The sequence below is a fragment of the Chlamydotis macqueenii genome, chromosome Z (assembly GCF_036417535.1).
Source record: "Chlamydotis macqueenii isolate bChlMac1 chromosome Z, bChlMac1.mat, whole genome shotgun sequence".
Taxonomy (NCBI): domain Eukaryota; kingdom Metazoa; phylum Chordata; class Aves; order Otidiformes; family Otididae; genus Chlamydotis; species Chlamydotis macqueenii.
This window is the reverse complement of record NC_141593.1, coordinates 84,192,994-84,216,903: the sequence shown is the minus strand read 5'-3', so window position 1 is coordinate 84,216,903 and position 23,910 is coordinate 84,192,994. Positions and strand designations below refer to the sequence as shown.

Genomic DNA, 23,910 nt, shown 5'->3' with positions numbered 1-23,910 from the left:
GGAGGAGGTCAGAGTGGAGGAACATTAAAGAAAAGCCCTTTAGGTTGTGTACTTGCTCACTGGAAAGATATCGTTGGGACTGGACGTACGGAAAGTAAGAAGACCTCTACCCAGCAGTGGCGGATCCATACGCCCTGCTGACTGTGATGACACCTGAACCACTTTGGCTTGCTGCTCCGGATTTGAAAGGACGCTTTTTTTCTTTTGCCTCCCTCTCCATGAGGCCAGTCAAAATCGTTTGCATTCGAATGGGAAAAGACTGTGATATTTTGATCAATTTAATTACGCATAGGGAGGGGGGAAATGTGGGTAGCTAGGGTCTGGCGACCGGAAGATATCGCGCTGTACAGAAAGATAGGGTCTCTCTCCTGATGACCAATAGCGGTCAGTTTGTGATGCAAGCAGACGGAAATAACGTTGTAAACCTAAGCTATATAAGGTCGTGTTACCCCTCAATAAACGCCATTTGCCGTCCACCACACTGGTGTCAGCGAGCTGATGGACCGAGCGGCCTGGGGTTGGTCGCCGTGCCGTTCCTGAACCAGGTCGCCACGCCAACAAAGGCAACAGGAGGTAGTAGAGAAAATGTTAAGCCCGGGAAGAGGGAGGGGTGGGGGGAGGTTATCTTGTTCCCTGTCTCATTCTCCTGCTAGTTTTAGAAATAAATGAGTGTTTTTCCCCAAGTCGAGTCTGTTTTGCCCGTAACGGTAACTTTAAGGATTTCTCCCTGTCCTTATCTCAAACCTCGAGCTGTTTTTCCTTATATTATCTCTCCCTATTCTCTCGGAGGGTGGGGGGAATGAGAGAGAGACTGCGTAGTCTGGTCCCGATCGGGGCTGAACTACTACACAGCCAAAGAGGGATTATGGTTTTTCATAGGTTGCAGTACATGCTTACAATCATTGTTAGCATTTTCAACAGCCAGTTGTAATAGCAACATCCCTCTTGCATCATCATTGTCGAACTGCTGCTCGAAAGTAGCTTGCAGACGATCTATGAAATCTGCATATGGCTCATTAGCTCCTTGCAGCACCTTAACAAAAGATTGAGGTCCTTCGCCTTTTGATGCTGGGATTTTTCTCACTGCCCTAAGAGCAATATGTCTAATTTGAGCATACGCTTCTCTCGGGAACTGTGCCTGCAGGAGCGAGTTACTATAAGCATTTTCTCCTGCCAGTTGTTCATATCCTGTTGGAATCTGTTGATTTAAATTTTGTAATACTTTGCACAGTCCATCCTTCTTTAAAATCATGGACTGTGTAGGTGTTAACACCATTTTCATTAACAATTTCCAATCATGTGGATCCAGAGTATACGACTCTGCTTTTGCCTCAAGTAAGGGTGTAGTAAAAGAAGAATGTATCCCTCCCTTCTTTACTGTCCGTCGCAGCTCCTTTATAGCATCATAACTGAGAGGCTGCGAAACCAGCTGCTGATTAGCTTGATACATAACTGGACAGGCTAAAACAGTTTGCCAGTCACCATTCTGCATTGCCTCTTTTTTACGCTCTTCCCAGATACCACACATTTCAACATTCACAGCTGCATGACTAACATTCACATTTCACGGAGGAGGGAACAGATCAGGTTTCTTTTCAAAGTCTTTTGAACCCACATTAAATACATCTACCTCCAGAGAGGTTTCGTTATTAGCAAGCGCAGTATCAGGAAAAGAATTGATAGGTGAAACCCGAGGCAAATCTGGCACGCGAGACTGTGGTGACGACAGCGACGGTAAAAGCGTGGAAGCAGGGTGTACAAGTGCAGGTTGCAGGGGAACAGGAATACAGCACGGAGTTTTCTGCCCCGACCCGCGGCACGGAGTTCTCTGTGCTAATCCCTCCCCCCAACCAGTTTCTGGGGAGATGCCATTGTTACAGGGGGACACGCTTACAGGTTGAGGGTCTGGTAATGGAGATGCCGACGCCTCAGGCAAAGAAGAATTAGTAGACTCTGTTGAAACATTGTCGAGGGTTAGCATGATTTGTACCCAAGTGGCTAAGTTTTTGCAAGCTTGGCTGCAAAAAGCTGCTGCAGCGATTTTTTGAAGGCTTGTGCCCACTTTCTCCCAAGCCTCTATTTGAAAAGTCCCGTCTGCAGGAAATTGCGGATGATTTTCACGAATCCACTCTAATAAAGTCATTAACTGTGGGCTGGTAACAGTCCTGCCCTGCGTTTTCAGCATTTTTCCCATTACATCAATGCTTTGCATCTCATCTGAGGATATTTTCCCTCCCATGATTCCCAGTTGCTCACCTGTATGCAAGTGATGAGCGCGCTTTCTGATGTGTGGATCCTCAATCCCGGTTTCTGGATTCCGGCCTCTGGTTCAACTGGGCTATGCCACCAGTGCAGGCTTTGTTCAAGCCTCTTCAGAGTTTCCGTCCTTGTTCCTTTTGAAGTTTAAGTGCGTCCCTGTTTGGGCGCCATCTGTGGCATATTGGTGGGACAGAGTAACGGGCAAGACAGCAAGTGAGCCCAAAAGGCCAAAGTTTATTTTTACAGCAGTGTTTTATACTCTTTACCTGGATGCTCTTTGTCTACGATCTCTATTCCTATAGGGCAACTATTAGCACGATCTCTACCACCCCACTATTTGTCCAATTTGCTTCACGCTTTTGATTGACGTTGTAGCATTGTTCTTCATCACGTACTTCTTCACACCGTTGCTTCTCAGCATGTACTCTCGCTTTGCCCATTGTGCTCAGGTCCTGTTTGCTTTGATACATTCACCCCTATTCCCATCCGCATTACTCACTTTGCTGCATTTGCTTACATCGATACACTTGCTCATATTCCCATCCACTACAGTCTCCCACAAATGGATCACACCAAGTGGGACCCTCTGCAGTGTATTTGAACAAAAAGCCTTTACAGATTCAGCTTTCGAATACATGTGCATTACTATTCTATAGAATGATTGGTTCCAGTCTCCTCGCCCGGCCCGTCAATTCCTACGCGCACTCAGTCCTGTTACTCCCCCCATTTCTTTTAAATCAGTGGTAGGAATGAAGTAGAGGGTTGGTGAGTCAGTGGTCGCAGGGACTGATGCTGGCATGACCTTTTCCCTCATTTCTCCAGTAGCTGTGTCACCAAAATCGGGAATCAAACTCCTGAACAGCAATATAGCATTAAGAAGCAGCATTCTTTGTTGCAGCGCTGGATGCACGGGGGATCCTTCCCCCCAGCATACATGCCGGTCTGAAAATCTGGACAGAATCTATTTAGTGATTTCATACATCATCATTAATAATTCCCTGAACACTAATACATAATCATCAGTTTTCCTGGAAACCATTGTAATATTCCCCACCCACTTGTGCATGCTCAGTCTTTTGAGTCAAGGGTCTTCTGGTGGTCTTGGGGGTTGTCAGAGTGGGCCCTCCTCAAATTCTCTGGCGGAACCCTTCCTTAAAATCTCCATCCGTGGTCTTGGGAAGGTCGCGTTTTCCTTGATTTTCTGGCTCCAAAGTGATGGCTCAGGGCCTATCTTCACAGCTGGGGTTTGAGGCCTGCCTTTGTTCTACCACTCTTCTTAATCACCCCAGACATGCTGGGCTAACTGCTAACAAACGAGATGTTGTAGCAGTTCTGAGACTCCGTGTTCCCTCTAAGGGCACATAGATTTCATACAAAATTTACCCTATGTGACTACAGTGAGCCAAAGGCTCACTGGGCTCTGTTTATTGTCGCAGAGCACCAATGAGGCCCTGCACGGCACAGCGGGTCCCTTCGCGCCAGCTGGCGCCAGGAGGGCACAGCGATGAGTCCCGCAGGGCCCTGTCCCAGCACCTGCCCCAGCACGGGGCTCGCCAGTGGCTTAAAGCCCAGGTTGTCCACGGGGATCCCAAAGGCTCTCAGCTTGGCCTCCAACGTGTGCAGCATGTCATTGTGTGCCTGCAAGAGAAGCGTCCCATGCTCAGCCTGATACCGAGCTCCAGCCCAGCACCTCCCTGCCTTGCCATGGACGCTCTGCACCTCCCTGCATGGAGAGGACCCCAAAATGCCTTCCTTTGCAGGGGAAACCGCAGCCTGGGCTGGCTCCTGCCCAGGCCATGAAGCAGCTCAGCCGGCCTGCTGGAAGTTCCCTTCCATCCACTTGGTGCAAGGCTTGGAGTAGAAATTCCCATTTCCACCCCACCAAGCCACAGCCAGCACCCACCAGGCCCCAGCCCTGACCTGCAGGGCTCAGGGAAGCTTCATCCCCTTCCCTCACCTTGCAGACTTGGGCTAGCTGCAGCTGCAGCTGCCTGATGGTGGTGTTCTTCGAACTGACCAAGTCCTGCAAAGGGAGATGGTGCATCAGGCAACAGCTACACGGCCCTGGGGACACGGCGGCTGTGAGCAGTGTGACAGAGTGCACAGAGGAGCTGCTGCGCAGCGGCCGAGCTGGCAGCAGGACTTAGCTTGCAGTACAGCCTGACAGGTGGCCACCGCTCTATGTCCTTCCAGCCAGAACTGCCAGGGACAGCCAGCCCCAGGCAGAGGTGAGGGACATGGATGAGTGACATGGCAGCTTCAGCCACGGAGGACGAGGGCTTGCATGGCTCAGGGTCAGCTTTCACCATAAGGCAGCCTCTGCCCTCCAAGGCCAGCCCTCACCGGGCCCCACACAGTACCTCCAGCTTGCTGGAGACCAAGAAGAGGGCATCCGGGTCGAGGTTGGAGGCTGCAAAGGCCTCACTGAGCTCCACATCCTTTTTCTCCACCATGCTGAGGAGCCCTTTCAGCTTGCGCTCTAGGAGCAAGTTCTTGAAGCCCGTCTTCTGCTGCACCTCTTCTGTGGCTTGGGTGAACTTCTGATAGAGCTCATCTCGCTCCGCCTGCACCTGCTCCCAAAGACAGCGTGCCTTCACACCCGGGCTGGCGGCAACCCCGGGCCAGCACCAGACAGGTCTGGTGGCTTGGCCCTGCCTGCTCCAGCCACGGCCTGGCCATTCCCCATGGCACCTGCAGCCCACAGGAAGGCAGGTGCTGGAGCACAGCTTCTCTCCCTCCCTCCCTTCATGGCTGGCACTCCCTCAGCACCCACACTTCTGCTCTCGCCTCCCCTCCAGGCCCGAGACACCTCTGACAGCAGAATGGCTGGATGGGCACTGGTTTACACTTCAGAGGGGGCCCCACAGCACACAAGGGTCTCTCCTCTCCTCGCAGCTGGCAGGAGTCCCTGGCTCACAGCTGGTTAAGAAGTGTCCTAATTAGGACACAATTTCTCCACCACAGCTTATTTTGGAATGCAATTAATATGTTGCTGCCTTCATGATGGATCGATAACAAGGCCTCAGACCAGTCTTCCTGTTCCTGAGGATTTCTGCTAATTACAAACAAGCTCTCTTCTTGCCTCCAGAGATTTATCTTCGCTGGGAGGGGGAGAGGCTGAGTCTGGGAGAACTCAGACAATGGGACTCATCCCGAGCCACTCCCGCATGGCAAACAAGGGAAGCAACCCCCAAATGCCAGCAGAAGGAGGGAGCGAGCTCCCACCGGGGTTGCTGACCCATGACAATCCCTCGCCACAGCTCTGCTCCAGAACTGCTGCTGCAGCCAGTGGCTCCCTGGCTGGGAGGGGACTACCTGAGCGTGCGCGCTTGCTTAGCCAAGTACAAGGCCAGGCCTGTCTGCTGAGCTGAGTGGAAGATGCCAAAGCTGTGAGAAGCTTCACTGGAAGTAGCAGTTATCTCAGGGCTCTGGATCAGATCTTCTGAAAGCCCTTGGCTAAGCACAAACTCTCTGCTCAGTCCCCATGACCAGCCCTCTGCGGAGGGGCCAGGGTTTTGGAGAGGGAAGTGGGATGCCCAGACCCATCTGCAGCTCTCACCTTGCTGAACCTCTGCTTCAGGACCTCGTGTTCCCACTGAAGAGCCTTCAGTTCCTTCTGGGTGAGTTTCAGATGGGCTCTGATGTTCTGCGAGTGGGAAGGGGCAGTTAAAAAGCACAGGTTTCTCTGGGAGGTGTCGGGGACACGTTCGGGCAAGGCAGGAGAGTGACCAGCAAAGAGAAATGGGTGAGAAAAAAGAAGCAGTACCCGCACCAACACCCTTTCCTCTCTGCTGTGGAGGCGACTCTACTTTCTCGCTACCGGAGTGCCATTTGAGATCGTACAAGCACCCAGCGAAGCCCAAAGGAACTCGGAGGACTTTGCTCAGGGATCTGGCCAAGCCGAGTGGCAGAGGTCACTGCTGAGCGGCTGCCTCCAGGACAGAGCCAGGGCCACTGGGGAGAGGACAGGGCTGGCACTCACCCTCAGGGCCTCCTTGTCCTTGTCATAGTTGGCCAACTTCTTCTGCAGCTCAGACAGCTGCTCGCGGGCCTGCTGCAGGGGCTCCTTCAGCTGCTTGTTCTGGAGCAGCACACGTGCCTTCTCCTTTTCCAAGCGATTCCCTTTCTTCTTCATCTCCTCCATCTGCTCCTGTTCTTGGAAACACAAGTGCCAACTCCTGGGGGCTGCCCAGGTCCTCAGGGCTTCCCCAACCCTCCGGACACCCTCCTGCTGCTGGCCCAGCAAGACCCTGTGCTCAAGAGCTTCACTCCTGGAATGGCAGCAGACCCTCGGGAGAGTAGCAGCACCCACACGGCCGCCTGGGAACCGGCCAGACCTGGGTGAAATCCTCACAGGAGCGGTCCATTGCTGGAATGGTGACACTGCAGGCCAGGCAGGCTGAGGCAGGGGGGCAGGCAGTACCTTGAGCAAGTCTATGAGCGCCATGTTTTTGTCACGCATATCATTGTAGTAGTCCTTGATGTCACGGAAGGCTTTCTCGTGGTTCCTCATCAGCTCATCAATCTGGGTGTTCTTCCCCTCCTCCACTTTGTGGACCTCGGTCGTTCTACACAAGTCAAGCTCGTCCCGCAGCACTTCCATCTTGTTGGTGTACTTGGCCTTGATCTCTGGGGGAGCACACAGAGAGCTGAGTGAGGACCTCCTGGAGATCGCCCAGTGCCATTAATAGGTGAGGTGCCAGAGTGGCGTGTGCCACTGTGGCATCACTGGAGTTCAAGACACTTGTTAGCAGTGTCACCACAGCTGCCACCAGTGTGCGGAGCAGCTACACTGGGACCACGGAGAGCAGAGCAACAGGCGCCCTGCCTGCACCCTCTGGAAACTTGGGGAAAACTGTCCAGAACTCGGGGAAAACAAGCCAGAACTGGAGGGAAACCCATCCCCCTTTCTGCTCGAGGCTCTGCCACGGAGCCCGGCAGCACAGCAGAGCTCGGAGAAGCCTCCCCTGGCACACTGACAAAGGGAGGTCACGCAGGAGCTACGCGCACGGACTCACCTTTCACCTGTCTCTCAAAGTTGTTGTGCAGCTGGGTGATCTCCTCCTCTTGTTTCTGTTAGGGAGAAGCTACATGTCAGAGACACATAATCAAATCCTCAGGCAGCTGCATCCTGAAGGATTCCCTCCTGCTCCCTGGGAAAGGCCCCTGCTGTGGTGCCAGTCCCACGTTATCTCTGCACACGGCAGCTCATGGGTTCTCCAGCAGCTCTCACAGCTCTCCGTTGCAGGAGGGGGATTTCGCAGGAGCTGGGAGCCCCAGGAAGCCCTTCTCCGCAGCCCCACCACCTCCCTCTGCAGCAGATGCACACGGCTCATACATGGCTCCGGCCCGGCCAGGGACCTACCAGGTGCATGTTTTTCAGTGCCTCCTCACTGGCCAGCTCCTGCTCCTTCAGCTCCATTTTCATGGAACGCATGTCCTTCCTCAGCTCCATCTCCTGGGCCCAGTGATCCTTCTGGGCCCGCTTCACGGACAGGGTGCCCTCCCCCTTCAGCTCGGTGAGGTTTTCTTGGTGTTCGTGCAACAAGTGCTTCACCTTCTGCTTGTAAACCTAAAGACAAGCTACAGACTGGGTGAGGGGCTTCTGCAGGAGACATGTGGACCTGGGATTTTTATCTGTGACGCGTCTGGGTTGCATCTCACCCAGCTTCTCCTCCTCTAGCCCTTCCCTCACCTCCTCAGAGCTGCCCAAGGCTCAGACAGAGCTTGGGGCACTCACAACATCTCCCAGCCTCCTGCCCTCCCACCTTCAGCTCCACTTGTTGCTGCTCCTCCGCCTCCTTCATCTCCCACTCCTTCTTCCGCAACTCTGCTTTCTGCTCCTCCAGCTGCCGGCGGGTCATCTCCCAGAAGCTGTGAAACTTGTCACGTTCCAGCTGGAAATAGTTGCGCTCTTCCCGTTCCCGGTCCAGCTCCTCCCGCAGACGCGCAACATGCTTCTCCAGCTGCAAAGCCAAGGGGAAGAGCCAGGGAGGGGAAAAAAGAGGCCTCAGACAGACACCTCCACAAGACACCCGTGGCAAGCCATGTCACAAACCTGGCAGACCACAGTGGCCATCAATGGGATGGAGGCGCGCAGGAGAGAAGGGGACGGGCCCTGACACAGGGACATCTGGGGACTGTGGGGGTTGCCCAGGGCCTGACAGAACCCATCAGCCCCTGGAAAAGGAGTAACACCATTCCCAGGTGCCTAAATACTACTGATTTGTAGAATCAAATCATAGAATCGTTTAGGTTGGAAAAGACCTTGAATATCACTGAGTCCAACCGTTATCTCAACACTGCCAAGGCCACCACCAATCCATGTCCCTAAGCAGCACATCTGCGTGCCTTTTAAATATCTCTGGGGGTGGTGACTCCACTGCTTCTCTGGGCAGCCTGTTCCAATGCTTGAGAACCCTTTGGGTGAAGGTGGTTTCCTCTCACCCTACCACTTCTTACTTGGGAGAAGAGACCCACAACCTCTCTGCTCCAACCTCCTTTCGGGTAGTTGTAGAGAGCACTAAGATCTCCCCTCAGCCTCCTTTTCTCCAGCACAGGACTCGGGCTCCAGACCCTTCACCAGCGTCGTTGCTCTCCTTTGGGTGTGCTCCAGCACCTCAATGTTTTTCTTTCAGTGAGGGGCCCAAAAGTGAACACAGCACTGGAGGTGCGGCCTCACCAGTGCTGACTACAGGGGACGATCACTGCCCTAATTATCCTGGCTACTCTCTGAGACAATCCAGGATGCTGTAGGCCTTCTTGGCCACCTGGGCATGCTGCTTGCTCTGAGATGTGCAAGATCTTTCCCAAGGAGCAAGGTCCCCAGCCCAAGGCCATCTGCTCCTCTGTTGGTAGGACACTGGGCAAAACAAGGGGACTTGGAGCAACTGAGGGCACCGCGAGCAAGAGCACAGCAGGCTGCCATCACAGAGCTCCCAGCTGAGCCATCAGCTGGCTGAGCAGGCTGCCGGAGTTATGGAGTCGGGGAGAAGACAGGGAGGGCACAGGGCTGGAGAGCAGAGTGGGCCGGACCAGCAGAAGGGAGGATGGGACGAGGGGGCTGCTCCTTCCAGGACCAGTGAGAATCCCTCACCAGCACAGCTGGCCATCAGGCAGGGAAATGATCCTCAGCTGCTTGTCTCTGTCACCCTCCGCCACCTGTCATTGCCGGAGCCAGGTGCTGAGCTGGGCTTCCTAAGCGGGACTGGTGTGGAAGATGAGGGCTCTCTCACCTGCTCCTTGCTCATCTCCTGCGGGGACAAAGCATCCACCACTGCTGGAGTTTTGCTTTCTTCCCCTTTTTTCCCGCCTTTCTTTTTGGGTGCCTAAGGAGAGAAAGCAAAACACACGAGGTGTGTGCATGGCTCAGGTGCTGGGAAGAAACTGTGCTGCTCAGAGCTCCCACAGCAGCCCAGGCCACCAAATGTCCCTGCTGTCATGGCTGGGACAGGGTGAGGAGGGGGACAGGGAGCCAGGGTCCGTGGAAGGGGCCTGGAAGCCCCTGACAGCCTCCAGCACAGCCACGGCTCATACCCAGCCACTGCTGGCCCAAAGCGAAGCCCAGAATGCCCGTACCCAAAAGAAGGGCTCGGGAGCAGCATCACAGGCCTGGGCATGGCGCTGAGGGGCTCCCTCCCCAGGGCTGGGCCCAGGACAAGCTCAGGCCCTGCTCTCACCATGGCTGCTGCCACTCACACTGTGGTCTCCAAGGCAATGGGAACGCGCATCTGGAGAGAGGTGTGAGGTGGTCGGACACGCCCGTTAGCAACGTGGGGCTGCACCGTGGCAACGGGGGTGGGGCCTAGTCCAGGCCCTGAACCAGGTCGCCACGCCAACAAAGGCAACAAGTGGTGCCGAAACCCGGGAAGTCGCCTGGACGGGTGAACGGCGGCCGGAGCGGCAGGACCAGCCCGGCGGGGAGGACGCTCCCGGACCAACAAGGAGGATGGAAGCCCTTGTGAAGGTCGTATCACAATTACATAAGCAGTGGGGTATTGATTGTAAGCCCAAAGATTTTACTGTCGCAGTTGCGAGGCTTTTACAAATTGGGGTCATTGACCAGCCGGTGGATATTCTCCACCCTGAAGTGTGGGATAAATGCACTAAAGCATTAGCCGAGGAGACGATGTCCTCGGGTAGCGGGAAAAACCTTAAGTCGTGGGGGAAAGTCGTACAGGCCCTGCAGAAGGCCTTACAAGAGCAGGAAACCTGGAGGGCGGCAAGGGACTGTTTGTTAGTCACTCCGAAATTGGGAGTCGGGGCAGCTACGCAGACTCCGCACCCCCCAAACGGCGGTGATTCCACGGAGTCCAAAAACTTACAAGAGGGCGACACGCCCCCTCTACCCCTGAACCCCTCGCCCCCTCAGTCCCCAAACCCTGACCCGATTACGGAGGCACAGAAGCGCGCACTGTCCTTCTGGGGTGGGTTAACTGAGGAAGCCAGGGGCGCTGAAGCCCGGGCGAGACCACCACCTTATGCGCCTCATAATGGCGCCGAACCCCGGGGGGAGGGCGGGGCGAAGATGTCCCCGGTGGGAACAAAGAAGAAGCGCTCGAGCTAAGAAGCGCACACAAAGGTGAAGGGCAGGAGGACAAGAAGGAGAAGAGTGGTGGGGGCGACCGGGGAGGGGAGGGGAGTGTGAGTGAAGCGCCGACAGCCAATCAGAGCGGCCCGCCGAGCAGAAGGCGGGGCGAACCAAAACGGAGGGACAAGCCAAGGGGGAGGGAACGGCCCGCCCACCAAGGAAGTAGGCGGCGCCCAACAAACAGGCATCAGAACCCGGAAGTAACCAGTCAGTCGAGTTCCGACTCCGGAACAGCCGCGAGCTGGGGCGAGCGGCTCGTAACCGATTCAGACTCAGAGGAGGAGGACACGAGGGTAAATAAAATTAAAAGCAAAAATATCCCCAGCCAAAATAAAAAGGAATCGCGAGGGGAAGGAGTTCCTCTCACGGATTGGAGGGAAATAAAGATTGCCTGTGCGGATTGGGTCCCAACAGCCACGCTGGCGTTCCCGGTCCGGGTGGCAGACGGGGGACAAAGGGTTTACTCGCCACACCGTGGTTAACCACCCTGGTATCTGCCCTGGGAGGGCCAGTCACAATGATCGTGTTAGCATTGGTCTTCGGACCCTGTATATTAAACAGACTCGTGTCGTTTGTCAAGAGCCGATTAGAGACGGTTAACGTCATGTTAGTGGAACGCATGGAACACCGACAATTGCTTTAAGGTTCTGTTTGTTTAGAATTATCCCTAATCGTTCCCCATTTACCATCCGCCCAGCGTGCCTTACACTCGCTATCGCGAGATGATTACACAGTATTTTCACTCAGGTTTACTAACAGTATTAGGCTTGCCTTCGCTTTTACGCCTACTCACAAAGTGCCGTTAATCGATCTTTTTAAGGTAACAACTATTTTAAGATATATATATTCTTTACGATTGCTGTAAAACGTAGAACAAGAACAGAATATTTGAACTAACTTAACTATACGTTTAGTATGTTTTTATCCGAGATCACGGTGTACGTATTCTTGAACTGGATCCAAAGTGCGTCTTTGTAGTTGCGGTACCAATTTATTGTGTTCTGTCATTGTAGATTTCTTTGTTCCCTTGTAGTGGGATTCCGATGGCCCTGAATGGTATCCTTTACACCGCGATACCTCTTGTAAACCTGTGTTTGTTCCAGAGTGCAAGTAAGTGCTGCAATGAAAAGTTGTGAGCAGTGTTTAGCTGGAATTTCGAGTGTTCTAGGTGAGTAAAGAGAGGGTTGTGTATGTGTACGCTGGAAAGAGGAAGTCGGGCTGAGGGAAGAGAGGAAGTAGTCGCCCAGTCGGATTCTGGGGGAGTGGCAGCACCCCTCAAACTCTGGGGAAGGGGTGGTACAGCAACTGAGTTGCTGGACACGGAGTAAAGACAGGATCAGAGAATGAATCAGTAAATATGGGAGGAGGTCAGAGTGGAGGAACATTAAAGAAAAGCCCTTTAGGTTGTGTACTTGCTCACTGGAAAGATATCGTTGGGACTGGACGTACGGAAAGTAAGAAGACCTCTACCCAGCAGTGGCGGATCCATACGCCCTGCTGACTGTGATGACACCTGAACCACTTTGGCTTGCTGCTCCGGATTTGAAAGGACGCTTTTTTTCTTTTGCCTCCCTCTCCATGAGGCCAGTCAAAATCGTTTGCATTCGAATGGGAAAAGACTGTGATATTTTGATCAATTTAATTACGCATAGGGAGGGGGGAAATGTGGGTAGCTAGGGTCTGGCGACCGGAAGATATCGCGCTGTACGGAAAGATAGGGTCTCTCTCCTGATGACCAATAGCGGTCAGTTTGTGATGCAAGCAGACGGAAATAACGTTGTAAACCTAAGCTATATAAGGTCGTGTTACCCCTCAATAAACGCCATTTGCCGTCCACCACACTGGTGTCAGCGAGCTGATGGACCGAGCGGCCTGGGGTTGGTCGCCGTGCCGTTCCTGAACCAGGTCGCCACGCCAACAAAGGCAACAGGAGGTAGTAGAGAAAATGTTAAGCCCGGGAAGAGGGAGGGGTGGGGGGAGGTTATCTTGTTCCCTGTCTCATTCTCCTGCTAGTTTTAGAAATAAATGAGTGTTTTTCCCCAAGTCGAGTCTGTTTTGCCCGTAACGGTAACTTTAAGGATTTCTCCCTGTCCTTATCTCAAACCTCGAGCTGTTTTTCCTTATATTATCTCTCCCTATTCTCTCGGAGGGTGGGGGGAATGAGAGAGAGACTGCGTAGTCTGGTCCCGATCGGGGCTGAACTACTACACAGCCAAAGAGGGATTATGGTTTTTCATAGGTTGCAGTACATGCTTACAATCATTGTTAGCATTTTCAACAGCCAGTTGTAATAGCAACATCCCTCTTGCATCATCATTGTCGAACTGCTGCTCGAAAGTAGCTTGCAGACGATCTATGAAATCTGCATATGGCTCATTAGCTCCTTGCAGCACCTTAACAAAAGATTGAGGTCCTTCGCCTTTTGATGCTGGGATTTTTCTCACTGCCCTAAGAGCAATATGTCTAATTTGAGCATACGCTTCTCTCGGGAACTGTGCCTGCAGGAGCGAGTTACTATAAGCATTTTCTCCTGCCAGTTGTTCATATCCTATTGGAATCTGTTGATTTAAATTTTGTAATACTTTGCACAGTACATCCTTCTTTAAAATCATGGACTGTGTAGGTGTTAACACCATTTTCATTAACAATTTCCAATCATGTGGATCCAGAGTATACGACTCTGCTTTTGCCTCAAGTAAGGGTGTAGTAAAAGAAGAATGTATCCCTCCCTTCTTTACTGTCCGTCGCAGCTCCTTTATAGCATCATAACTGAGAGGCTGCGAAACCAGCTGCTGATTAGCTTGATACATAACTGGACAGGCTAAAACAGTTTGCCAGTCACCATTCTGCATTGCCTCTTTTTTACGCTCTTCCCAGATACCACACATTTCAACATTCACAGCTGCATGACTAACATTCACATTTCACGGAGGAGGGAACAGATCAGGTTTCTTTTCAAAGTCTTTTGAACCCACATTAAATACATCTACCTCCAGAGAGGTTTCGTTATTAGCAAGCGCAGTATCAGGAAAAGAATTGATAGGTGAAACCCGAGGCAAATCTGGCACGCGAGACTGTGGTGACGACAGCGACGGTAAAAGCGTGGAAGCAGGGTGTACAAGTGCAGGTTGCAGGGGAACAGGAATACAGCACGGAGTTTTCTGCCCCGACCCGCGGCACGGAGTTCTCTGTGCTAATCCCTCCCCCCAACCAGTTTCTGGGGAGATGCCATTGTTACAGGGGGACACGCTTACAGGTTGAGGGTCTGGTAATGGAGATGCCGACGCCTCAGGCAAAGAAGAATTAGTAGACTCTGTTGAAACATTGTCGAGGGTTAGCATGATTTGTACCCAAGTGGCTAAGTTTTTGCAAGCTTGGCTGCAAAAAGCTGCTGCAGCGATTTTTTGAAGGCTTGTGCCCACTTTCTCCCAAGCCTCTATTTGAAAAGTCCCGTCTGCAGGAAATTGCGGATGATTTTCACGAATCCACTCTAATAAAGTCATTAACTGTGGGCTGGTAACAGTCCTGCCCTGCGTTTTCAGCATTTTTCCCATTACATCAATGCTTTGCATCTCATCTGAGGATATTTTCCCTCCCATGATTCCCAGTTGCTCACCTGTATGCAAGTGATGAGCGCGCTTTCTGATGTGTGGATCCTCAATCCCGGTTTCTGGATTCCGGCCTCTGGTTCAACTGGGCTATGCCACCAGTGCAGGCTTTGTTCAAGCCTCTTCAGAGTTTCCGTCCTTGTTCCTTTTGAAGTTTAAGTGCGTCCCTGTTTGGGCGCCATCTGTGGCATATTGGTGGGACAGAGTAACGGGCAAGACAGCAAGTGAGCCCAAAAGGCCAAAGTTTATTTTTACAGCAGTGTTTTATACTCTTTACCTGGATGCTCTTTGTCTACGATCTCTATTCCTATAGGGCAACTATTAGCACGATCTCTACCACCCCACTATTTGTCCAATTTGCTTCACGCTTTTGATTGACGTTGTAGCATTGTTCTTCATCACGTACTTCTTCACACCGTTGCTTCTCAGCATGTACTCTCGCTTTGCCCATTGTGCTCAGGTCCTGTTTGCTTTGATACATTCACCCCTATTCCCATCCGCATTACTCACTTTGCTGCATTTGCTTACATCGATACACTTGCTCATATTCCCATCCACTACAGTCTCCCACAAATGGATCACACCAAGTGGGACCCTCTGCAGTGTATTTGAACAAAAAGCCTTTACAGATTCAGCTTTCGAATACATGTGCATTACTATTCTATAGAATGATTGGTTCCAGTCTCCTCGCCCGGCCCGTCAATTCCTACGCGCACTCAGTCCTGTTACTCCCCCCATTTCTTTTAAATCAGTGGTAGGAATGAAGTAGAGGGTTGGTGAGTCAGTGGTCGCAGGGACTGATGCTGGCATGACCTTTTCCCTCATTTCTCCAGTAGCTGTGTCACCAAAATCGGGAATCAAACTCCTGAACAGCAATATAGCATTAAGAAGCAGCATTCTTTGTTGCAGCGCTGGATGCACGGGGGATCCTTCCACCCAGCATACATGCCGGTCTGAAAATCTGGACAGAATCTATTTAGTGATTTCATACATCATCATTAATAATTCCCTGAACACTAATACATAATCATCAGTTTTCCTGGAAACCATTGTAATATTCCCCACCCACTTGTGCATGCTCAGTCTTTTGAGTCAAGGGTCTTCTGGTGGTCTTGGGGGTTGTCAGAGTGGGCCCTCCTCAAATTCTCTGGCGGAACCCTTCCTTAAAATCTCCATCCGTGGTCTTGGGAAGGTCGCGTTTTCCTTGATTTTCTGGCTCCAAAGTGATGGCTCAGGGCCTATCTTCACAGCTGGGGTTTGAGGCCTGCCTTTGTTCTACCACTCTTCTTAATCACCCCAGACATGCTGGGCTAACTGCTAACAAACGAGATGTTGTAGCAGTTCTGAGACTCCGTGTTCCCTCTAAGGGCACATAGATTTCATACAAAATTTACCCTATGTGACTACAGTGAGCCAAAGGCTCACTGGGCTCTGTTTATTGTCGCGGAGCACCAATGAGGCCCTGCACGGCACAGCGGGTCCCTTCGCGCCAGCTGGCGCCAGGAGGGCACAGCGATGAGTCCCGCAGGGCCCTGTCCCAGCACCTGCCCCAGCACGGGGCTCGCCAGTGGCTTAAAGCCCAGGTTGTCCACGGGGATCCCAAAGGCTCTCAGCTTGGCCTCCAACGTGTGCAGCATGTCATTGTGTGCCTGCAAGAGAAGCGTCCCATGCTCAGCCTGATACCGAGCTCCAGCCCAGCACCTCCCTGCCTTGCCATGGACGCTCTGCACCTCCCTGCATGGAGAGGACCCCAAAATGCCTTCCTTTGCAGGGGAAACCGCAGCCTGGGCTGGCTCCTGCCCAGGCCATGAAGCAGCTCAGCCGGCCTGCTGGAAGTTCCCTTCCATCCACTTGGTGCAAGGCTTGGAGTAGAAATTCCCATTTCCACCCCACCAAGCCACAGCCAGCACCCACCAGGCCCCAGCCCTGACCTGCAGGGCTCAGGGAAGCTTCATCCCCTTCCCTCACCTTGCAGACTTGGGCTAGCTGCAGCTGCAGCTGCCTGATGGTGGTGTTCTTCGAACTGACCAAGTCCTGCAAAGGGAGATGGTGCATCAGGCAACAGCTACACGGCCCTGGGGACACGGCGGCTGTGAGCAGTGTGACAGAGTGCACAGAGGAGCTGCTGCGCAGCGGCCGAGCTGGCAGCAGGACTTAGCTTGCAGTACAGCCTGACAGGTGGCCACCGCTCTATGTCCTTCCAGCCAGAACTGCCAGGGACAGCCAGCCCCAGGCAGAGGTGAGGGACATGGATGAGTGACATGGCAGCTTCAGCCACGGAGGACGAGGGCTTGCATGGCTCAGGGTCAGCTTTCACCATAAGGCAGCCTCTGCCCTCCAAGGCCAGCCCTCACCGGGCCCCACACAGTACCTCCAGCTTGCTGGAGACCAAGAAGAGGGCATCCGGGTCGAGGTTGGAGGCTGCAAAGGCCTCACTGAGCTCCACATCCTTTTTCTCCACCATGCTGAGGAGCCCTTTCAGCTTGCGCTCTAGGAGCAAGTTCTTGAAGCCCGTCTTCTGCTGCACCTCTTCTGTGGCTTGGGTGAACTTCTGATAGAGCTCATCTCGCTCCGCCTGCACCTGCTCCCAAAGACAGCGTGCCTTCACACCCGGGCTGGCGGCAACCCCGGGCCAGCACCAGACAGGTCTGGTGGCTTGGCCCTGCCTGCTCCAGCCACGGCCTGGCCATTCCCCATGGCACCTGCAGCCCACAGGAAGGCAGGTGCTGGAGCACAGCTTCTCTCCCTCCCTCCCTTCATGGCTGGCACTCCCTCAGCACCCACACTTCTGCTCTCGCCTCCCCTCCAGGCCCGAGACACCTCTGACAGCAGAATGGCTGGATGGGCACTGGTTTACACTTCAGAGGGGGCCCCACAGCACACAAGGGTCTCTCCTCTCCTCGCAGCTGGCAGGAGTCCCTGGCTCACAGCTGGTTAAGAAGTGTCCTAATTAGGACACAATTTCTCCACCACAGCTTATTTTGGAATGCAATTAATATGTTGCTGCCTTCATGATGGATCGATAACAAGGCCTCAGACCAGTCTTCCTGTTCCTGAGGATTTCTGCTAATTACAAACAAGCTCTCTTCTTGCCTCCAGAGATTTATCTTCGCTGGGAGGGGGAGAGGCTGAGTCTGGGAGAACTCAGACAATGGGACTCATCCCGAGCCACTCCCGCATGGCAAACAAGGGAAGCAACCCCCAAATGCCAGCAGAAGGAGGGAGCGAGCTCCCACCGGGGGTGCTGACCCATGACAATCCCTCGCCACAGCTCTGCTCCAGAACTGCTGCTGCAGCCAGTGGCTCCCTGGCTGGGAGGGGACTACCTGAGCGTGCGCGCTTGCTTAGCCAAGTACAAGGCCAGGCCTGTCTGCTGAGCTGAGTGGAAGATGCCAAAGCTGTGAGAAGCTTCACTGGAAGTAGCAGTTATCTCAGGGCTCTGGATCAGATCTTCTGAAAGCCCTTGGCTAAGCACAAACTCTCTGCTCAGTCCCCATGACCAGCCCTCTGCGGAGGGGCCAGGGTTTTGGAGAGGGAAGTGGGATGCCCAGACCCATCTGCAGCTCTCACCTTGCTGAACCTCTGCTCCAGGACCTCGTGTTCCCACTGAAGAGCCTTCAGTTCCTTCTGGGTGAGTTTCAGATGGGCTCTGATGTTCTGCGAGTGGGAAGGGGCAGTTAAAAAGCACAGGTTTCTCTGGGAGGTGTGGGGGACACGTTCGGGCAAGGCAGGAGAGTGACCAGCAAAGAGAAATGGGTGAGAAAAAAGAAGCAGTACCCGCACCAACACCCTTTCCTCTCTGCTGTGGAGGCGACTCTACTTTCTCGCTACCGGAGTGCCATTTGAGATCGTACAAGCACCCAGCGAAGCCCAAAGGAACTCGGAGGACTTTGCTCAGGGATCTGGCCAAGCCGAGTGGCAGAGGTCACTGCTGAGCGGCTGCCTCCAGGACAGAGCCAGGGCCACTGGGGAGAGGACAGGGCTGGCACTCACCCTCAGGGCCTCCTTGTCCTTGTCATAGTTGGCCAACTTCTTCTGCAGCTCAGACAGCTGCTCGCGGGCCTGCTGCAGGGGCTCCTTCAGCTGCTTGTTCTGGAGCAGCACACGTGCCTTCTCCTTTTCCAAGCGATTCCCTTTCTTCTTCATCTCCTCCATCTGCTCCTGTTCTTGGAAACACAAGTGCCAACTCCTGGGGGCTGCCCAGGTCCTCAGGGCTTCCCCAACCCTCCGGACACCCTCCTGCTGCTGGCCCAGCAAGACCCTGTGCTCAAGAGCTTCACTCCTGGAATGGTAGCAGACCCTCAGGAGAGTAGCAGCACCCACACGGCCGCCTGGGAACCGGCCAGACCTGGGTGAAATCCTCACAGGAGCGGTCCATTGCTGGAATGGTGACACTGCAGGCCAGGCAGGCTGAGGCAGGGGGGCAGGCAGTACCTTGAGCAAGTCTATGAGCGCCATGTTTTTGTCACGCATATCATTGTAGTAGTCCTTGATGTCACGGAAGGCTTTCTCGTGGTTCCTCATCAGCTCATCAATCTGGGTGTTCTTCCCCTCCTCCACTTTGTGGACCTCGGTCGTTCTACACAAGTCAAGCTCGTCCCGCAGCACTTCCATCTTGTTGGTGTACTTGGCCTTGATCTCTGGGGGAGCACACAGAGAGCTGAGTGAGGACCTCCTGGAGATCGCACGTAACATGCCCCAGTGCCATTAATAGGTGAGGTGCCAGAGTGGCGTGTGCCACTGTGGCATCACTGGAGTTCAAGACACTTGTTAGCAGTGTCACCACAGCTGCCACCAGTGTGCGGAGCAGCTACACTGGGACCACGGAGAGCAGAGCAACAGGCGCCCTGCCTGCACCCTCTGGAAACTTGGGGAAAACTGTCCAGAACTCGGGGAAAACAAGCCAGAACTGGAGGGAAACCCATCCCCCTTTCTGCTCGAGGCTCTGCCACGGAGCCCGGCAGCACAGCAGAGCTCGGAGAAGCCTCCCCTGGCACACTGACAAAGGGAGGTCACGCAGGAGCTACGCGCACGGACTCACCTTTCACCTGTCTCTCAAAGTTGTTGTGCAGCTGGGTGATCTCCTCCTCTTGTTTCTGTTAGGGAGAAGCTACATGTCAGAGACACATAATCAAATCCTCAGGCAGCTGCATCCTGAAGGATTCCCTCCTGCTCCCTGGGAAAGGCCCCTGCTGTGGTGCCAGTCCCACGTTATCTCTGCACACGGCAGCTCATGGGTTCTCCAGCAGCTCTCACAGCTCTCCGTTGCAGGAGGGGGATTTCGCAGGAGCTGGGAGCCCCAGGAAGCCCTCCTCCGCAGCCCCACCACCTCCCTCTGCAGCAGATGCACACGGCTCATACATGGCTCCGGCCCGGCCAGGGACCTACCAGGTGCATGTTTTTCAGTGCCTCCTCACTGGCCAGCTCCTGCTCCTTCAGCTCCATTTTCATGGAACGCATGTCCTTCCTCAGCTCCATCTCCTGGGCCCAGTGATCCTTCTGGGCCCGCTTCACGGACAGGGTGCCCTCCCCCTTCAGCTCGGTGAGGTTTTCTTGGTGTTCGTGCAACAAGTGCTTCACCTTCTGCTTGTAAACCTAAAGACAAGCTACAGACTGGGTGAGGGGCTTCTGCAGGAGACATGTGGACCTGGGATTTTTATCTGTGACGCGTCTGGGTTGCATCTCACCCAGCTTCTCCTCCTCTAGCCCTTCCCTCACCTCCTCAGAGCTGCCCAAGGCTCAGACAGAGCTTGGGGCACTCACAACATCTCCCAGCCTCCTGCCCTCCCACCTTCAGCTCCACTTGTTGCTGCTCCTCCGCCTCCTTCATCTCCCACTCCTTCTTCCGCAACTCTGCTTTCTGCTCCTCCAGCTGCCGGCGGGTCATCTCCCAGAAGCTGTGAAACTTGTCACGTTCCAGCTGGAAATAGTTGCGCTCTTCCCGTTCCCGGTCCAGCTCCTCCCGCAGACGCGCAACATGCTTCTCCAGCTGCAAAGCCAAGGGGAAGAGCCAGGGAGGGGAAAAAAGAGGCCTCAGACAGACACCTCCACAAGACACCCGTGGCAAGCCATGTCACAAACCTGGCAGACCACAGTGGCCATCAATGGGATGGAGGCGCGCAGGAGAGAAGGGGACGGGCCCTGACACAGGGACATCTGGGGACTGTGGGGGTTGCCCAGGGCCTGACAGAACCCATCAGCCCCTGGAAAAGGAGTAACACCATTCCCAGGTGCCTAAATACTACTGATTTGTAGAATCAAATCATAGAATCGTTTAGGTTGGAAAAGACCTTGAATATCACTGAGTCCAACCGTTATCTCAACACTGCCAAGGCCACCACCAATCCATGTCCCTAAGCAGCACATCTGCGTGCCTTTTAAATATCTCTGGGGGTGGTGACTCCACTGCTTCTCTGGGCAGCCTGTTCCAATGCTTGAGAACCCTTTGGGTGAAGGTGGTTTCCTCTCACCCTACCACTTCTTACTTGGGAGAAGAGACCCACAACCTCTCTGCTCCAACCTCCTTTCGGGTAGTTGTAGAGAGCACTAAGATCTCCCCTCAGCCTCCTTTTCTCCAGCACAGGACTCGGGCTCCAGACCCTTCACCAGCGTCGTTGCTCTCCTTTGGGTGTGCTCCAGCACCTCAATGTTTTTCTTTCAGTGAGGGGCCCAAAAGTGAACACAGCACTGGAGGTGCGGCCTCACCAGTGCTGACTACAGGGGACGATCACTGCCCTAATTATCCTGGCTACTCTCTGAGACAATCCAGGATGCTGTAGGCCTTCTTGGCCACCTGGGCATGCTGCTTGCTCTGAGATGTGCAAGATCTTTCTCAAGGAGCAAGGTCCCCAGCCCAGGGCCATCTGCTCCTCTGTTGGTAGGACACTGGGCAAAACAAGGGGACTTGGAGCAACTGAGGGCGCCGCGAGCAAGAGCACAGCAGGCTGCCATCACAGAGCTCCCAGCTGAGCCATCAGCTGGCTGAGCAGGCTGCCGGAGTTATGGAGTCGGGGAGAAGACAGGGAGGGCACAGGGCTGGAGAGCAGAGTGGGCCGGACCAGCAGAAGGGAGGATGGGACGAGGGGGCTGCTCCTTCCAGGACCAGTGAGAATCCCTCACCAGCACAGCTGGCCATCAGGCAGGGAAATGATCCTCAGCTGCTTGTCTCTGTCACCCTCCGCCACCTGTCATTGCCGGAGCCAGGTGCTGAGCTGGGCTTCCTAAGCGGGACTGGTGTGGAAGATGAGGGCTCTCTCACCTGCTCCTTGCTCATCTCCTGCGGGGACAAAGCATCCACCACTGCTGGAGTTTTGCTTTCTTCCCCTTTTTTCCCGCCTTTCTTTTTGGGTGCCTAAGGAGAGAAAGCAAAACACACGAGGTGTGTGCATGGCTCAGGTGCTGGGAAGAAACTGTGCTGCTCAGAGCTCCCACAGCAGCCCAGGCCACCAAATGTCCCTGCTCTCATGGCTGGGACAGGGTGAGGAGGGGGACAGGGAGCCAGGGTCCGTGGAAGGGGCCTGGAAGCCCCTGACAGCCTCCAGCACAGCCACGGCTCATACCCAGCCACTGCTGGCCCAAAGCGAAGCCCAGAATGCCCGTACCCAAAAGAAGGGCTCGGGAGCAGCATCACAGGCCTGGGCATGGCGCTGAGGGGCTCCCTCCCCAGGGCTGGGCCCAGGACAAGCTCAGGCCCTGCTCTCACCATGGCTGCTGCCACTCACACTGTGGTCTCCAAGGCAATGGGAACGCGCATCTGGAGAGAGGTGTGAGGTGGTCGGACACGCCCGTTAGCAACGTGGGGCTGCACCGTGGCAACGGGGGTGGGGCCTAGTCCAGGCCCTGAACCAGGTCGCCACGCCAACAAAGGCAACAAGTGGTGCCGAAACCCGGGAAGTCGCCTGGACGGGTGAACGGCGGCCGGAGCGGCAGGACCAGCCCGGCGGGGAGGACGCTCCCGGACCAACAAGGAGGATGGAAGCCCTTGTGAAGGTCGTATCACAATTACATAAGCAGTGGGGTATTGATTGTAAGCCCAAAGATTTTACTGTCGCAGTTGCGAGGCTTTTACAAATTGGGGTCATTGACCAGCCGGTGGATATTCTCCACCCTGAAGTGTGGGATAAATGCACTAAAGCATTAGCCGAGGAGACGATGTCCTCGGGTAGCGGGAAAAACCTTAAGTCGTGGGGGAAAGTCGTACAGGCCCTGCAGAAGGCCTTACAAGAGCAGGAAACCTGGAGGGTGGCAAGGGACTGTTTGTTAGTCACTCCGAAATTGGGAGTCGGGGCAGCTACGCAGACTCCGCACCCCCCAAACGGCGGTGATTCCACGGAGTCCAAAAACTTACAAGAGGGCGACACGCCCCCTCTACCCCTGAACCCCTCGCCCCCTCAGTCCCCAAACCCTGACCCGATTACGGAGGCACAGAAGCGCGCACTGTCCTTCTGGGGTGGGTTAACTGAGGAAGCCAGGGGCGCTGAAGCCCGGGCGAGACCACCACCTTATGCGCCTCATAATGGCGCCGAACCCCGGGGGGAGGGCGGGGCGAAGATGTCCCCGGTGGGAACAAAGAAGAAGCGCTCGAGCTAAGAAGCGCACACAAAGGTGAAGGGCAGGAGGACAAGAAGGAGAAGAGTGGTGGGGGCGACCGGGGAGGGGAGGGGAGTGTGAGTGAAGCGCCGACAGCCAATCAGAGCGGCCCGCCGAGCAGAAGGCGGGGCGAACCAAAACGGAGGGACAAGCCAAGGGGGAGGGAACGGCCCGCCCACCAAGGAAGTAGGCGGCGCCCAACAAACAGGCATCAGAACCCGGAAGTAACCAGTCAGTCGAGTTCCGACTCCGGAACAGCCGCGGGCTGGGGCGAGCGGCTCGTAACCGATTCAGACTCAGAGGAGGAGGACACGAGGGTAAATAAAATTAAAAGCAAAAATATCCCCAGCCAAAATAAAAAGGAATCGCGAGGGGAAGGAGTTCCTCTCACGGATTGGAGGGAAATAAAGATTGCCTGTGCGGATTGGGTCCCAACAGCCACGCTGGCGTTCCCGGTCCGGGTGGCAGACGGGGGACAAAGGGTTTACTCGCCACACCGTGGTTAACCACCCTGGTATCTACCCTGGGAGGGCCAGTCACAATGATCGTGTTAGCATTGGTCTTCGGACCCTGTATATTAAACAGACTCGTGTCGTTTGTCAAGAGCCGATTAGAGACGGTTAACGTCATGTTAGTGGAACGCATGGAACACCGACAATTGCTTTAAGGTTCTGTTTGTTTAGAATTATCCCTAATCGTTCCCCATTTACCATCCGCCCAGCGTGCCTTACACTCGCTATCGCGAGATGATTACACAGTATTTTCACTCAGGTTTACTAACAGTATTAGGCTTGCCTTCGCTTTTACGCCTACTCACAAAGTGCCGTTAATCGATCTTTTTAAGGTAACAACTATTTTAAGATA

At 54.3% G+C, this 23,910-nt stretch overlaps 2 protein-coding genes across 2 annotated transcripts; both read right to left on the bottom strand.

Annotated features, from left to right (window-relative positions):
* Positions 1-3,558: 3,558 nt before the first annotated feature.
* LOC147596486 (dynein regulatory complex subunit 4-like) lies at positions 3,559-9,878 on the bottom strand. Its single transcript, XM_086771440.1, has 12 exons — positions 9,867-9,878; positions 9,495-9,587; positions 8,028-8,225; positions 7,625-7,831; positions 7,278-7,332; positions 6,683-6,888; positions 6,242-6,409; positions 5,819-5,905; positions 4,620-4,829; positions 4,217-4,282; positions 3,722-3,897; positions 3,559-3,610 (listed from the first exon to the last, which is right to left on the bottom strand). Exons 1-12 carry the CDS (start codon positions 9,876-9,878, stop codon positions 3,559-3,561), a joined length of 1,530 nt encoding a protein of 509 aa, XP_086627566.1.
* Positions 9,879-15,767: 5,889 nt separating this feature from the next.
* LOC147596485 (dynein regulatory complex subunit 4-like) lies at positions 15,768-21,802 on the bottom strand. Its single transcript, XM_086771439.1, has 11 exons — positions 21,716-21,802; positions 20,249-20,446; positions 19,846-20,052; positions 19,499-19,553; positions 18,892-19,097; positions 18,451-18,618; positions 18,028-18,114; positions 16,829-17,038; positions 16,426-16,491; positions 15,931-16,106; positions 15,768-15,819 (listed from the first exon to the last, which is right to left on the bottom strand). The coding sequence occupies exons 1-11, from the start codon at positions 21,728-21,730 to the stop codon at positions 15,768-15,770; spliced, it is 1,440 nt and encodes a 479-aa protein (XP_086627565.1). The 5' UTR covers positions 21,731-21,802.
* Positions 21,803-23,910: the final 2,108 nt, after the last annotated feature.